General features: G+C 56.1%; 1 protein-coding gene across 1 annotated transcript; it reads right to left on the reverse strand.

Annotated features, from left to right (window-relative positions):
* Positions 1–11,763: 11,763 nt before the first annotated feature.
* On the reverse strand, positions 11,764–15,438 carry SPON2 (spondin 2). The gene is made up of 6 exons (XM_070366791.1): positions 15,195–15,438; positions 14,596–14,821; positions 13,729–13,952; positions 13,444–13,635; positions 13,152–13,326; positions 11,764–12,081 (listed from the first exon to the last, which is right to left on the reverse strand). Exons 2-6 carry the CDS (start codon positions 14,816–14,818, stop codon positions 11,897–11,899), a joined length of 999 nt encoding a protein of 332 aa, XP_070222892.1. The 5' UTR covers positions 14,819–14,821; positions 15,195–15,438; the 3' UTR covers positions 11,764–11,896.
* Positions 15,439–16,339: the final 901 nt, after the last annotated feature.

The raw sequence follows: 16,339 nt of genomic DNA on the forward strand, positions 1-16,339 counted from the left end.
TTAACTGAAGGAGACCTGACAACCGGAAAAACAAATCAAGCCTGGGTTCTGTGCTCTTGTGTCTGGCTTTCCTGTTTTATGAATTACGCAATTCACTCTTAAGCCTATTTTCAAGTCAGTTTTGCATAATTTGATATGCAAAAAACGTCTCAAGAGAAAACTGTACAGGGTGATTCTCTCTGCCAAATAACTTAAACATCAAGAAGTTAGCATAATAACCTTAATAGCCATAAGACAGCACCCTGAGTTCAATGTTCAGCAACTCATTTAACCCACCTGTTATCAGGGTGTCGCTCGGAATGTCTTCTATTATGCATTTCTCCTCTCGTTCCCCAGCGTGGAAGTAAAAAGCAGTTGAAAGCGAAAAACAAAAACTCAAAAGAAACGTTAACTTGTGCATTTCTGTTGCTTTAGCCACCCCTGTACTGCCTCTTTGGAAATGGATCAACTGCAGGCGGTACTGCCTGCGGAGTATTTGTATTTCACTGGTTCGTTGTTTGTAAATTGATTTTTGTGAGAAGTGACACGTGGTGGCTGCACCTGGGCAGGTGATTGCAAGTCCCAGGGAGCCCCAGGGCCGCGCTCTGTGCGACATCAGCATTCCTTGGGACCTGCTCCTTTTAAGGACTTTGAAGTGCTCCGAGGGAATGAAAGAAGGTGAGGCCGAGGGACAAGCCGAGGAGGGCTCCCCAGAGTGCCACACGCAGCGCACGCCCAGTGATGGCCGCTTGGCAGGAGGTCAGGGAGGGAGGCTGGCGAGGATGCAGGGTGGAGGAAGATGCAGGTGCTGAAGGGAGAGCTTCCGGCCCGGGATGGGGCCAGACGAGAGCCTGACTGTGACCCCAATCCTCACCTCCAAGGATCCGTTTCCTCATTAAAAAAGTTACAGTCGCCCCGTGTGATTTACTACATTTCAGCTCTGGCAGCCAATGTTTTTCCTTTTCTTTTTTTTTTTCTTTACAAATGTTTATTCCCCGGTGGCTCTAGTGCTAAAGAACCCAGCTGCCAACGCAAGAGACAAGAGATGCAGGAGATGTGGGTTCAATCCCCGAGTTGGAAAGATCCCCTGGAGGAGGAAATGGGAACCCACTCCAGTATTCTTGCCTGGAGAATCCCATGGACAGAGGAGCCTCGCAGGCCACAGTCAATGGGATTGCAGAGTTGGACATAACTGAGCAACTTAGCACAGCACATTCTTAAATGTACACTGGGCTCCAAGACGACACTTCATTGTAGCTATAGGTGGCAACAGACGTGAGGGCAGGGGATCCAGATGCTTAAAGAGGATGGAACCAAGGGTCAGGAGGCACAAAGGGCAGCTCACTCTTTGCCAGATTTCTGAATTCCAGCTGGGGCCGGGGGCCTTTCCCGCCACCCGCGCTGTCGGCTCCTGAGCCTCTCCGGCGCTTCCTTCCTTCCTTCTTCCTCACCTTCTGTCCGTCTCCCTGACTTGCTTCTTGGGCTGCTTCAGGGGCTGCTTCTGGCCACCTTCGTGGCCGACTAGCGCTCCTGCTGCCCTTCCCCAGACCCCGCCCAGTGTTCTCTCTTTATGTCTTTGGTTTTGAAGGTTTATAGACACGACAAGTTGCAGAAACAGTCCCATCCCCCGAGCCCCCAGAGGTGACCTCTTCCACAACCAGGGGATGGCACCGCCCCGAGGAGACGGGACTCTGGCCTTGGCGGAGTGCGCTGAACTGTGACCATGGACTTACGTGGATCTCACCCGCTTCTGCACGTATGCATTGTTTTTTTAAAAAATGCAAGTATATCATCAAAATAATACAGCAAGTACTTATGAGCACTTGAAGCAAGCGGAAACGGGGGAGAAAACGCAGCCTTGCTTTTGGGTTAAGAGACGGGTCCTGTGACGGGGTTGCTTCACTGACCGGCTTTGAGCCGTGAGAACTCTGGCTGGCAGCAGGCCCCCTTCTGTCGGGCGGCGGGGGCGGAGGGGGCGGCTGTCTCCGCAGCGCGCAGTGCCGGGCGCAGGTGAGGCCCTGGCTCCGCACCAGGCACGCAGGGGCCTCCAGGACGAGGTGCGTGCGGCTGGGCGGGGCTGCACGCAGGCCTGGTGCAGGCCACGGCTGCTGAGCAGAGGTCCTCGGCGGTGTCTCCACCATGACCCGCCCCGCCCTCCTGGCCCTGGGGGCCGTCCCCGCCTGTGCTCAGGGATCGTGCTGGGTCCTCCCTGCCGGACCCCGCGGCACCCCGGCCCCTCCCTGGCCTTTGTCTCTGTCTGTTTGGGCCATTACAGCCAAACACCACAGACGTTGCTTTCTCACGGTCCTGGAGGCCGGCGGTGTCTGGTGAGGGCCTGCTTCCGTCCACGGATGGCCGCCCTCACACTGAGTCCTCACACAGGACGAGGGGTGAGGGAGCTCTGAGGGGCGTCCTGTGAAGGCAGTGGTCCCAGCTGTCACCTCCCGGGGCCCCGTCTTGACACCATCACGGCGGGGCGTCGGGATTCCAGCATACAGATTCAGACCGTAGCAGCCACCAGGCTGTCCCTCTGAGAAGTGCTACAGGGGATGTTCACAGCCTGAACACGGCCCGTGAACAGCGTTATAGAGGGTGTCCACAGGCTGAACATGGGCCCGTGAACAGCGCTACAGGGGGTGTTCACAGCCTGAACACGGGCCCGTGAACAGCGCTACAGAGGGTGTTCACAGCCTGAACAGGGGCCCGTGAACAGTGCCACAGAGGGTATTCACAGCCTGAACATGGGCCAGTGAACAGCGCTACAGGGGGTGTTAGCCTGAACATGGGCCAGTGAACAGCGCTACAGGGGGTGTTAGCCCGAACATGGGCCAGTCTGGGCTGCTCGGTCCACACGTGCCTCCTATGAGACTGAGGCGGCTCAGTCTCCTCACCGGCAGGACTGGGGTGATAATAGACTCTGCCTCATGGGGCATTGTAAAGCCCATGTGATACACGTGTGACGTGCTTAGAGTAGGAACCCTGGCTCATGGGGAACCTCCAGAATGTCTACTGTTACTGTGTCACAGCCTGACCCCTGGAAGACGTCCCGGCGAGGCATCTCTACTCCAACTCCACGCACTTCCACTGAACTTTCATTATGGAATTTCAACACATAAAACCAGGGGATTGCGCAATGAACCCCAATCTTATTTCATTTAACCCACACATGCGCACTCACACTTTTCCTGGCGTATTTTAAAGCAAATTCTAGATCAGAGGTTGTTTTCCCTCATCAGTTTTCAATGTGCATCTTGGACCAATGGGACGCTGCTGCCCCGTGGACCAGCTCTGAGGGCGAGGATTGACTCCCTCTAGATGCTCCACCCGATTTGGGCTGAGAACCGCATTGGGAGGAACAGGCATGGGCATCCTGTTGCCTAGCAACACATGGCAAGATACCAGTGGTCCTGCTGTGGTCATGGTGTACAGCCTTTTCATATGCTGTTGAATTCAGTTTGCAAATATTTTGTTGATGATTTTTGCATCCATGCTCATAAAAGATATTTGTCTGTAGTTTTCCTGTAGTGTCTTTGTTTGGTTTTGGTTCAGGGTAATGCCTCAAATAATGAGTTAGGAAGTGTCCCTGCCTCTTAAGTTTTTATGAAAAGTTTGAGAAGGGTTGATATTAGTTCCTCATTCAATGTTTCATGGAATTCACCAGTGAGGCTATTAGGTCCAGTTTCTTTGTTGAGAGATTTATTATTGCTGTTACTACTGATTCAATTTCCTTACTAGTTATATTTCTATTCCTGCGTGATCCAGGACCTGGTGGGTTTTGTATTTCCAGGAATTTGCCCATTTCAACTAAATTATCTAATCTGTGTACAGTTGCTCATAGTACTCTTGAGATCCCTTTTATTCCGTGGATTTTAATGCTCCTGCTTCCATTCCCGACTCGGGTGAGCTCAGTCTTCTCTCTTTCTTCCTTAGTCCGTCTGGCCTTTTATTCCGTGGATTTTGATGTTCCTGCTTCCATCCCCGACTCTGGTGAGCTCAGTCTTCTCTCTTTCTTCCTTAGTCCGTCTGGCCTTTTATCCCGTGGATTTTAATGCTCCTGCTTCCATCCCCGACTCTGGTGAGCTCAGTCTTCTCTCTTTCTTCCTTAGTCCATCTGGGTGAAGGTTTGTCAGTTTTGCTGATGTTTTCAAAAAGCAAGCTTTTGGTTTCATTGATTTTCTTTACTGTTTTTCTCTTCTCGGTTTTGTTTATCTCTGCTCTAATCTTTATTATTTCCTTCCTTCTGCTAGCTTTGCGTGTAGTTCTTTCTTCCTCTTCTAGTTCCTTAGATTTTAAAGATATGTTGTTGACTTGACATCTTTCCTATTTTTCATGTGTTTATAGCTGTGCGTGTGTGTGCGCTCAGTTATGTCCGACTCTTTGTGACCCCGTGGCTGTAGCCCACCAGGCTCCTCTGTTCATGGAATTCTCCAGATAAGAAATACTGGAGTGGGTTGCCATTTCCTTCTCCAGGGGATCTTCCCAATGCAGGGACTGAACCCACACCTCTTGCGTCTCCTGCATTGGCAGGCAGATTCTTTACCCCTTGCACCGCTTGGGAAGCCTGTTCACAGCTGCAGTTTCCCCCGTTAGCACTACTTTCGTTGCATTCCATATGTTTTGGTGTGTTGTATCTCCATTTTCAACTTCCCTGGTGGCTCAGTGGTAAAGAATCCGCCTGCCACACAGGAGATGTGGGTTCGATCCCTGGGTCAGGAAGATCCCCTGGAGGAGGGCATAACAATCCACTCCAATATTCTTGCCTAGAGAATCCCATGGACAGAGGAGCCTGGCGGCATGCATGCATGAATTTTCATTTGCCCCTAAGCATTTTCTAATTTCCTTGTGCTTCCTTCTTTAATCCACTGGTTTAAGAGTGTGTTGTTTAATTTCCACAAAGTTGTGAGTGTTCTAGTTTCACCTCTGTTGTTGTTGATTTCTAACTTCATCCTGTGGTGGTTGCAGAAGATACTTTGGATGATATCACTGTGAAGAAGGCTGAGCGCCAAGAATTGATGCTTTTGAACTGTGGTGTTGGAGAAGACTCTTGAGAGTCCCTTGGACTGCAAGGAGATCCAACCTGTCCATTCTAAAGGAGATCAGCCCTGGGATTTCTTTGGAAGGAATGATGCTGAAGCTGAAACTCCAATACTTTGGCCACCTCATGCGAACAGTTGACTCATTTCCATGGAAAAGACTCTGATGCTGGGAGGGATTGGGGGCAGAAGGAGAAGGGGACGACAGAGGATGAGATGGCTGGATGGCATCACCGACTCGATGGACATAAGTTTGAGTAAACTTAGGGAGTTGGTGATGGACAGGGAGGCCTGGCGTGCTGCAATTCATGGGGTCGCAAAGAGTCGGACACGACTGAGAGACTGAACTGAACTGAATCTTTTAAAATCGATTAAGACTTGATATGTGGCCTGGGCTTCCCTGGTGGCTCTGTAAAGAATCTGCCTGCAATGCAGGAGATCTGGGTTCAATCCCTGGGTCAGGAAGATCCCCTGGAGAAGGGAATGGCACCCCACTACAGTATTCTTGCCTGAAGAATCCCATGGACAGAGGAGCCTGGCAGGCTGCAGTCCATAAGATCGCAGAGTTGCACATGACCGAGTGACTAACACACACACACGTGGCCTGATGTACGGTCTAGTCTGTAAAGCGTCCTGCGTGTACTTGAGAAGATGGTGTGCATGTCGTTGGTAGAGTGTTCTGGGCACCTCTGTTAGATCTAGTTAGCTTGCTGTGTTGGTTAAGTCCTCTGTTTCCTGACTTACTTTCTGACTGCTTGTTCTGTCCATTACTGTGAGTGGGGTACTGAAGTCTCCTTCTATTATTGTCAAGCTATTTCTTCCTTCAATTTTGTCTGTTTTTGCTTCATATGTTTTTGATGTTTTATCATCAGGCGTGCAGATATTTATAACCTATATTTTGTCGCTGTATTGCAGGCTTCATTAGTATTTAGTTCCTTAGGCTCTGGTAACTATTTTCATTTAAGGCCTATTTTGTTGACGCTTGTGTAGCCAGCCTTGCTCTCTTGGTTCCCATTTGCAGGAGTGTCTTTTTCTGCCCTTTCAGTTTCAATTTCTCTGAGTCTTTGGATTTAAAGTGAGTCTCTTGCAGACCATATATAGTTGGGGTCATGTGTTTTTATCCATTCTGCCAGTGTCTGTCTTTGGATTAGAACATTTAATCCATTTCCACGTAAAGTAATGGCTGATAGGGAGGGACTTCTGTCATTTTGCTGAGCAAAGACTTTCCAAGGACCCAGAGGAGGAGGAGAGATCGCCTATACAGGAGTGTTTGTGGGAAAGACAGCAATTTCTCAACAGTAAGCAAGGGAGTCAGAAGGCAACCCAACAGAGCGTCTAACATACTGAGAGCAACGAGCTGGCAACCCAGAGTCGTGACCTCAATACCGTCTTTCAAGAATGAGGCTTAGATACATTTTCAGACCAACAACAACTGAGAGACTTTAACACCAAGGGACTTTAAATGACGTGCTTCAGCACACATGCCTCCTAGCCCGTCCGCTGAAAACGCTGAAAGGCGACGGCAGCCCAGTAGAAAACGCTTTTTACACCAGCTTTCCTATGAAGAAACTAACACTATTCTGCCCAACAGACACGGGAGTTGAAAGACAGGGGAAGATGGCGCAGCACGAAACACTTGGCAGGTGAGAACTTGTCTCCCACCCAGACAACTGCAGGGGCAGAATCCCCCAATGTGACACTCTGGAAACTCTGGAGTCTTCTGGAGGCTTGCAGCTTCCAGGGGAAGCCTTGCATGGCAAAGTGTAGTTAATTTTGGTCAATCTGTACTCTCAGTGGGTAGAGGCTACCCACCCCTCAACCCTGAGTCACTAGATGGGGTGCCACACACCTGCTACTTGAGCACCCTACACACGGCTTACAGGAACCAGGGTGGGTACAAAAGACCCCGTACAGATATTGGAGCCAGACATCCTGGAGTGCGAAATCCAGTGGGCCTTAGGAAGCATCACTACGAACAAAGCTAGTGGAGGTGATGGAATTCCAGCTGAGCTATTTCAAATGCTAAAAGATGATGCTGTGAAAGTGCTGCACTCAATATGCCAGCAAATTTGGAAAACTCTGCAGTGGCTGCAGGACTGGAAAAGGTCAGTTTTCATTCCAATTCCAAAGAAAGGCAATGCCAAAGAATGTTCAAGCTACCGCACAATTGCACTCATCTCACACTCTAGCAAAGTAATGCTCAAAATTCTCCAAGCCAGGCTTCAACAGTATCTGAACTGAGAACTTCCAGATGTTCAAGCTGGATTTAGAAAAGGCAGAGGAACCAGAAATCAAATTGCCAACATCTGCTGGATCATCAAGAAAGCAAGACAGTTCCAGAGAACATCTACTTCTTTTTTATTGACTATGCCAAAGCCTTTGACTGTGTGGATCACAACCAACTGTGGAAAATTCTTCAAGAGATGGGAATACCAGACCACCTGGCCTGCTTCCTGTGAAATCTGTATGCAGGTCAAGAAGCAACAGTTGAAACCAGACGTGGAACGATAGACTGGTTTCAAATCGGGAAGGAGTGCGTCAAGGCTGCATACTGTCACCCTGCTTAATGACTTATATGCAGAGTACATCAAGCAAAATACTGGGCTGGATGGAGCACAAACTGGAATCCAGATTGCTGGGAGAAATCTCAATCACCTTAGATACACAGATGACATCACCCTTATAGCAGAAAGCGAAGAACAACTAAAGAGCATCTTGATGAAAGTGAAAGAGGAGAGTTTAAAAGCTGGCTTAAAGCTCAACATTCAAAAAACCAGGATCATGGCATGCGGTCCCATCACTTCATGGCAAATACATGGGGAAACAACAGAAACAGTGACAGACTTTCTCTTCTTGGCTCCAAAATCACTGCAGATGGTGACTGCAGCCATGAAATTAAAATATGCTTGCTCCTTGGAAGAAAAGCTATGACCAACCTAGTCAGCATATTAAAAAGCAGAGATGTTACTTTGCCGACAAAGGTCTGTCTAGTTAAAGCTATGGTTTTTCCAGTGGTCAGATATGGATGTGAGAGCTGCAGCATTAAGGCTGAGCGCCGAAGAATTGATGCTTCTTAACTGCGATGTTGGAGAAGACTCTTGAGAGTGCCTTGGACTGCAAGGAGATCAAACCAGTCCATCCTAAAGGAAATCAATCCTAAATACTCACTGGAAGAACTGATGCTGAAGCTGAAGCTCCAATACTTTGGCCACCTGATGTGAAGAACTGACTCATTTGAAAAGACCCTAACGTTGGGAAAGATTGAAGGCGGGAGGAAAGGGGGATAACAGAGGATGAGATGGTTGGATGGCATCACCGACTCAATGGACATGAGTTTGAGTAAACTCCAGGAGCTGGTGATGGACAGGGAGGCCTGGCATGCTGCAGTCCATGGGGTCGCAAAGAGTCAGACACGACTGAGCAACTGAACTGAACTGAGCAGATACTGGGGACTGTGCTCTCATCACCGCTGCTTCTAATAACAGGAGCAGACAAACAGGTGGGGGCCGTGGTTGCTGTGCCTCCCTCGTTGTTGGGACAGCCTCCCCCTCCAGCTGAAGTGACTCCCAGGGATTTAAAAGGGCAGCAGCCTCCCCACCCCTTCGTTTTTTGCTTTTTACCCGGATTGGACATGGGTCGCTTTCATGCATTCATCCTCTTTGAGACACATTGTGCTTTCTGTCTCTGAAGACACCTTTTCATTTCAGCCAGTTCTACAACTTCACACTTTTTTCTCTACGTATCACTTCTTCCCCATTATCCCCATTATATCTTTCAGAGTTTGATTTAAAACATTTTATCACTTGTCATTTACATCCCCTATCTTTTTTTTTAAATTTGTCTATTCTTTTATTTTTTTTAATTTTATTTTATTTTTGAACTTTACATAATTGTATTAGTTTTGCCAAATATCAAAATTAATCCACCACAGGTATGCATGTGTTCCCCATCCTGAACCCTCCTCCCTCCTCCCTCCCCATACCATCCCTCTGGATCATCCCAGTGCACCAGCCCCATGCATCCAGTATCGTGCATCAAACCTGGACTGGCAACTCGTTTCTTACATGATATTTTACATGTTTCAATGCCATTCCCCCAAATCTTTCCACCCTCTCCCTCTCCCACAGAGTCCATAAGACTGTTCTATACATCAGTGTCTCTTTTGCTGTCTCGTACATCCCCTATCTTTTTGAGTATTTCCATCTCTGTGTTTTTGTGCTGCGTTCTGGGTGGTCTATCTTCCAGTTCACTAATTCTTTCTCCAGCTATGCCCAGCTCAGCTGTTCAACCCGCTGAGGACTGTCATTCCACGTGATTTTTCTTTTCCAGATTTATCTGTTTGTTTCTAATTATCCCTTGTTGACTGGTCATTTTTTTATTGTTGTTCTGTGTTTTATTTCTGACAATTTCATTATCTGTGATCTTGGTTGTGTTTTTTTCTGCTGACTTTCCATTTTAATGACTTGTTTTCTTGTTTAATTGGTAGTTCTTGTGTTGCACTCACAGCATGGTTTTGATTAGGAAAGCTTTCTACAGAGAGATTAGTTTCTCCTCTTCCCCTTATTCAAGGGCCACTGCTGACCTTGATCGTTCAGCTCAGCGCAGGAGGGTCTTCCCCACCCTGTTGCTGACTGGAGCTGAGCCGCAGCCCGTGGGACTCTCGGGGACTCACGAGTCCCGTGGGACTCCATCCGGCCTAACCACAGCCCTCTCTGCTCCAGGCCCAGGTCCCTTTCTTGTGTGCTGATTTTTGGAAGTAGGGAAGGCGGTGAGCGTACGCCTCACCGTTATGAAAAAGGCAGTGTCTCAGAGGTGTGTCCCTCCAGAGTTAGGGGTCTGGTTGCACAGAGGGAATGGGAGAAAGCGCCTCAGGCCGAGGGGCAGACCTGGGGCCCGAGGCCGGCGTCTGGGTTTCGCCGCCTAAACACCCCTTTCTGTGGTTTCGGCGGAGTTTCGCTGGGAGTAGAGTTGGATGTTTTCAGCCCTTCGGCTCGGAAGGCAGGCCCTCCCGTCACTTCTCAGTGTCCACCGCCAGTCCCCCTACTGCCCACCCACCCGCACCACCTGCTTGCTGTCTCAGGACCCCCCCTTCCCCAGCAGCGGACATTCTGGCCACTCCTGCCTCCTCCTCAGCAGGCTGGCCCTGGGTCCTGCCACCCACTGGGCCCAGCCAGCAGCTCCGTGTCAGGACAAAACAGAGGAGGCGAGTCAAGCTCCCTATCCACTCCAAGGTGACCCCGCGCCTGCCCTGTGCCTCAGAGCCGCTGGCCGGGAGCCTGCTGCCCGCGGGAGGAACGTCTGCACTCCTGCTTCCTGAGGAGCCTGGCCCGGCGGGCGCCGAGCGGCGCGCAGGGAGGCAGGCCCGCTGGGCGGCCGGCGCCTGGCGGGGTTCTTCCTGAGCCCCTGGGGGTGTGGGCGCACCCCCGCCAGGGAGCACCTCTGCCCTGGGCATGCGAGTCTCCTCCTGGAACTCACGGCCTGTCGGCAGGCTGTCCAGGCGCTGGCTCACAAGGGCTTCTGTCCCCAACCGGGGTGGGCCGGGAGGAACGGGTCACAGGTGGCTGCTTTAACTCCGTCCCTGAGATCAGGGGTGACTGTTGGGGACAGAAATCTGTTGCAGAGACGATGGTGAGGGGGTCCGAGGTCGAGCTCATGGGAAGAGGTGTCGGACAGGAGAGGCGCTGCCACCAGAGGAGACGGGTAAGAGGGTGTGAGGGCGGGGCCTGGGGGGTCACAGGTCAGAGGATGTGAGGGTGGGGCCTGGGGTCGTAGGTCAGAGGGTGTGAGGGTGGGGCATAGGGGTCACAGGTCAGAGGGTGTGAGGGTGGGGCCAGGGGGTCACAGGTCAGAGGGTGTCAGGGCAGGGCCTGACCTCAGACAAGGGCTGGGAAAGGTCAATGGTAAGGCCTCAGGGCCACAGCCCGCGCCGCCCCCACCGCGAATTCAGGGGCCTCAGTGGTCGGAGGCCTGGGGGTGCAGCAGGTCTCATGCTGCTGGTCCTTCAGGCTCCCTGTGTGTGCGTCCTGTGTGTGTGCTGTGTCAGTGCTGTGTGTGGATGTGTGTGTGTGTCGTCTGTGTGTGTGCCATGGGTGCCATGTATGTGTGTGTACCCTGTGTGTGCCGTGTGTGTGACCTGTATGTGCCGTGTGTGTCCTATATGTGTGTGTCGTATGTGAGCTGTGCATGTGCCCTGTGTGTGGTGTGTGTGCCGTGTGTGTGCTGTGTGTGTGCACCGTGTGTGCCGTGTGTGCCGTGTGTGTGTGTACCCTGCGTGTATGTGTGTGCAGCATGTGTCCTGTGTGTGTGCACCGTGTGTGCGTGTGTGTGGTGTGTGTGTACCTGCGTGTATGTGTGTGGTGTGTGTGCAGCATGTGTCCTGTGTGTGTGCACGTGTGTGTGCGTGGTGTGCCGTGTGTGTGTGTACCCTGCGTGTATGTGTGTGGTGTGTGTGCAGCGTGTGTCCTGTGTGTGTGCACCGTGTGTGCCGTGTGTGCCGTGTGTGTGTGTACCCTGCGTGTATGTGTGTGGTGTGTGTGCAGCATGTGTCCTGTGTGTGTGCACCGTGTGTGCCGTGTGTGCCGTGTGTGTGTGTGCCCTGCGTGTATGTGTGTGGTGTGTGTGCAGTGTGTGTGCGCCTGTGCGCGGTGGTCCCCGGCGCATCCCTGCAGTGTGACACCTGCTCCTAGGGAAAGTCCGTGCGCCCTGTCCGCCCGCCCCGCTCCGCCGGGGACACACGAGAGCAGGGCTGTGATGTGGGAGACACCGGTCTTTATTCTGCAGCTGGGACGGGACCCTGACGAGGCCGGGGGCCCGGGTCCCCGGGTCTGAGGTATTTCGCAGCCGGGCCGGGGGCCAGTCCCTGCGCCACCGCGCGGGCGCCGGTGTCAGACGCAGTTGTCGGGGTCGCACGGGGCCTCCTCCTCCAGGGGCGGGCAGGGCGCCCCGTGGTTGGCCGGCCGCACGCGGACGTAGCGCGTCCTGCTCTTCGCCCCCGGCCGCCCGCAGGGGCCTGCGCACAGGCCCCAGGACGACCAGAGCGAGACCTCGCAGTCCAGCGGCGTCTCTGGGTCTGGGGGGACAGCGGGGCGGTGAGCGGGGCGGGGCCGCCAGCGGGAGGGGTCCCCACCCCAGACCCGCCTCCAGACGGGCTGAGGACACGGGTGCTTTCCTCAGCGCGCTGGGAAGTGAGCCCCAGGGCGCTGCCTGCATGCGGGCCCCCTAAAAGCCACCGGGGCAACTGGCGGGGGTTTCTGTCCCGAGACCCCCCATCCGCGCTGGGGGCAGGAAGAGGGGCGGGGAACCGCGCGCTGACGATCACAGACCCGCGGGCTCTCCACCGCCTGCTCTGCTGTTCCGGCGCCCACCCTTGGGGAAGCTGACCCGTCGGGCGCGTGGCGGCCCCACACTCGCCCCTTCTCCGCGGGCGGCACCGCCCCCAGCATCCGGCCCGGAAGACCTAGAAGGGCCTCCTGGGCGCGTCCTCCCGGTCAGCAGGGACACGGGGTGGGCACTGCGACCTCTCACCACTCACTTCTGGGCAGTGGAAGCCTGAAGGGCTTTCAGCTGGAAACGTTGCGCAGGTCTGCTCCCCAGCTTGGAGCTGAGGGCACCAGCTCCCAAACCTCTCAGAACCCCCGTCCCACTCCTAGCGCTCCCCTCCAAACCCCCTCTGAAGTCAGGTACCCCTAGGGCCTGGGCATCTGAGCGCCAAGCAGCCTCTCCCGGTGTGACCTGTCCTCCCGCCCCACGTGGCCCCCCAGGAGCCTGGCTCAGAATGGACGGATCGCCTCTCCAGGCTGTGTGGCCTAGTGATCGGTACTCAAGTCTGGCAGTGGGGCTGAGCCAGGCGGGCCCTAGGGGGTGGTGCCCCTGGGGTGCCCATGTGCAGGCCGGGGCACCTCGGTGACCGTGGCAGCTGTCACGTCACAGGCATTCCCCCTGGGGTCAGTCTGCGGGGCAGACTCTTACTTTCAAGGGTCTCTAAGGGTGAGAGGTCAGAGTTGGAGGCCCAGGACCAGGTGGTGTCCCAGCATCCGCTCAAATGATGCCCACACCCTAGAGCCGCTCCTGTCTGCTCGGAGCGCCAGTGCCTGGCAGCGGGATCACGCGTGTGAAGGGTGGGGTGGGAACCACACTCACCTGGAAGGCTGTCCACAATCTCGTTGCCCCCGACCCCCAGGTCCAAGGCGGGTGGGACGAAGGCCCTGGGGCTCTGCCGGAGCCGCACCAGAGTCACTTTGGCGATGGGGGGCAGGGCCTTCAGCCTCGGGTAGTAGAAAGAGTTGGCAGGGTGGCTGGGGGAGGAGGCCGTGATCTGCAGGGGAGGGGGCGAGTCGGAACCTGGGGCACGCCGAGGGGCCGGCCCCCCGCTGCGGGCTTCCGCGGGCCTCTCGGGGAGCCTCCTGGGTCCCAGAGAGCTGCCCGCCCTCACCTCTGTCACCGTGTCCTGCGGGACGGTGGCGAAATTGGGGGATGAGAAAGTGAAGCCACTGTCGGTCCCGGCATCGTAGGGGTACAGGTCCACGGCCACCTGCTCCCGCCAGCTGCCGCCGTCACACAGGTCCAGGCTGTCGACGCCCACGAACCAGTCGGGGCTGGGCACAATGCGGACCACGAAGGACACCTGGGGGCCGAGTGCTCAGCGGGGGCCCCTCACCAGCAAGTGCTCAGCAGGGGTCCCCAAGGCCCCCGCCCGCCCACCACGCCGCCCCCTCACCAGCGAGTGCCTGGAGTGGGCCTCGAGCTCCGAGGACGTCTGCCCGGTGCCGCTGGGCACGGCGGGGGCGGAGAACACGCCGTGCACGCTCTGCAGCCGCTCCCCCGCCGCCTCCATCTCCCGCATCAGCGCCCAGGCCTCACCCCTCTCCGCAAACTCCCGCAGCCCATTGCTCACATACTGGTCCTTCCGCCACAGGCTGTAGTCCGAGCTGTGCGCGGCCCCTGGGGAGGTTACCGCCAGCCTGGGTGAGCGCCACCCCGGGGGTGCCGCCTGGACCCTAAACCCTGCACCCCAGGGGGCACCACCTGCCTGAGTGAGTGAGCACTACCCCAGGGACGCCGTCCAGCCCCTCACCCCAGCATCCCCGGGGGTGCCACCCGCCAGCCTAAGTGAGCGCCACCCCAGGGATGCCTCCTGGACCCTCAACCCAGCACCCGGGCGGGGGTGGGGGGTTGGGGGGAGCACCACCTGCCTGAGTGAGGAGCACCTCATGGACACCGTCTGTCCCCCCACCCTGGCTCCCTGGGGGTGCCTCTCGCCCACACCAGTGAGCAGCACCCCAGGGACACTATCTGGACCCTAAACCCAGCACCCTGGGGGGCACCACCTGCCCGAGTGAGTGAGCACCACCCCAGGGACGCCATCCAGCCCTCCACCCTGGCACCTTGCTGTGTGATCCTGCCCCCCCACGTCCCTGAAGGCTGGGCACAGCTGCTGGTGCACAGAAGACCTTAGCAAATATCTCTTGCACTGAAGTGAGCGGTGAGGGTGCCGTCCGAACTGTGAAGTGTGGGGCCTCTGCTGAGTACCCAGCCCTTCGGTCCCCACGGGGCGCCCCGGGGACAGGGCCGGGGCTGCGCTCACCCAGCAGGGATGACCACTGTGCGGGCGGGCGGAACAGCGGGTACTGCTTGGGGAAGGACGCCTGGCTCCACTTGCCCGTGAAGGTGATGCTGTACCTGGCCAGAGGCTGGGCCGTGCACATGGGCTCTGCCCCCAGCGGCTGGCCGGCCACGCCGCCCAGTGAGGCCAGGAGGAAGGCCCAGAGGGCAGCCCCCCGGGGGAACACCGGGTGTGGGGCTCCCATCACCTACGAGAAGGGGGCACATGCTCACCTCCAGCCCCCGGCGTGGGGCCCCCAGGACGCCAGGCACCTCCCTCCGAGTTTCCTCTCTGCCTTGGGCTGGGCCAGACCCGACGGCTGGAGTCCCAGGCCGTGTCGGGTTACAGGAGCCCAGGGTGCTGGCAGGTCACGCCTGGCACGGGCTCGCAGCCGGCTCAGTGCCCTGGGCTTTCCCCAGCGCCGCGCCTCTGGCGCTGCCGTCCCAGGGAACCCCGGGAGCGGGAGGGTCGCTGGCCCAGCCTCGATGGAGGGGCCTCCCTGGGGGCGGGTACTGCCGGTTTCTGGGGGGCAGCGCCAGGCGGCCCTGGGGGCTGGGGGCCAGGAGGGCGTGCATACTCACCCAGCAGGAGGCAGAAGGGCTGGTGCTGGGCTGTGGGCAGCTGAAGTCCCAGCAAGAGCCCAGGGCTCCAATTTATGCCACAGACGGCCCCCGGCCGGCCAATGAGGCCCCAGGCCCTGCACCGCGGCAGACGGGACGCGGGGAGAGAGCCGGACCTCCGTGCTGGCCTGGCTGCCCGCCGGCTCTGACGCGGAGCAGATGCTGCTCCAGCGCTGAACTCACTCCTCCCCTGGCGCCCGCCCGTGCCGCACCCCTTCCTTTGTCTTCCCGCCCCCCGCCCCCCCACCCCGTTCCCATCAGGCCTTCCCTGGTGTGTCCCCGCAGGGGGGTGGGGGCGGCCTGCCAAAGCCAGCGCTGGAGGAGGGCTGGGCCAGGGCCACTGGCGTGTGCTGCCCTCGGGACAGGGTGGGACGTGGGGGGCCGGGGTCAGCCTGACGTCAGGCCCAGCGCTGGGGACACTCTTGGGGCGGGGGTGGGGGAGCTCTGGGCTCAGTGGACACAGCTCCTTCCTGTGCACAGAGTGGCCAGGCCTCTGGACGCCATCCCTCCGGAGGCAGTGCGAGCCAGGCGGCTGCCCTTCCCTAGGGGCTGGGAGGTGACCCCAGGGCCCCCCACTTTCCCCCAGGGGCTAAGACTCCCGGCAGGAGGGAACCGCCAGCGCGTCCTGGAGTTTGTCTCTGCTCAGCGTCAGGAAGACATTTCCAGAGCCCTCATCACGGGGCCGAACCGGAGGGCAGTGGGGGGGTATCGCTCTTAGGAACCGCCCAGCAAGCTCCAAAGCTCAAAAGAAAACATTCTGATTTCTGAAACCATGTTAATGTTTTACATGCTCCAAAAAAAGAGAGAGAAATAAACAGAATCAACGAGGACAGAACGCCAACAAAAACAGATAATCTAACCTGTATTTCAAGTAAACGACCCCACCACGGGAGCGGCTGTGAACTCGACCTTCAGACCACGTGTCCTCAGGCCTCGACAGCACCCAGGGCGGTGGCCTGCCACCCCCGGGCCCGGGGACCCTTACACTCTGAAAAGTCACCGGGACCCCCCACAGTGACATCATTGAGCTCACCGTGTTTGAGATGCTCGAAGTGTTTGAGTGGAAAAGCTCAAAAGACTACTGACTCACTGAAAAACAAACCTAT

The sequence above is a fragment of the Bos mutus genome, unplaced genomic scaffold (genome assembly GCF_027580195.1).
Source record: "Bos mutus isolate GX-2022 unplaced genomic scaffold, NWIPB_WYAK_1.1 CTG207, whole genome shotgun sequence".
NCBI classification, from domain to species: domain Eukaryota; kingdom Metazoa; phylum Chordata; class Mammalia; order Artiodactyla; family Bovidae; genus Bos; species Bos mutus.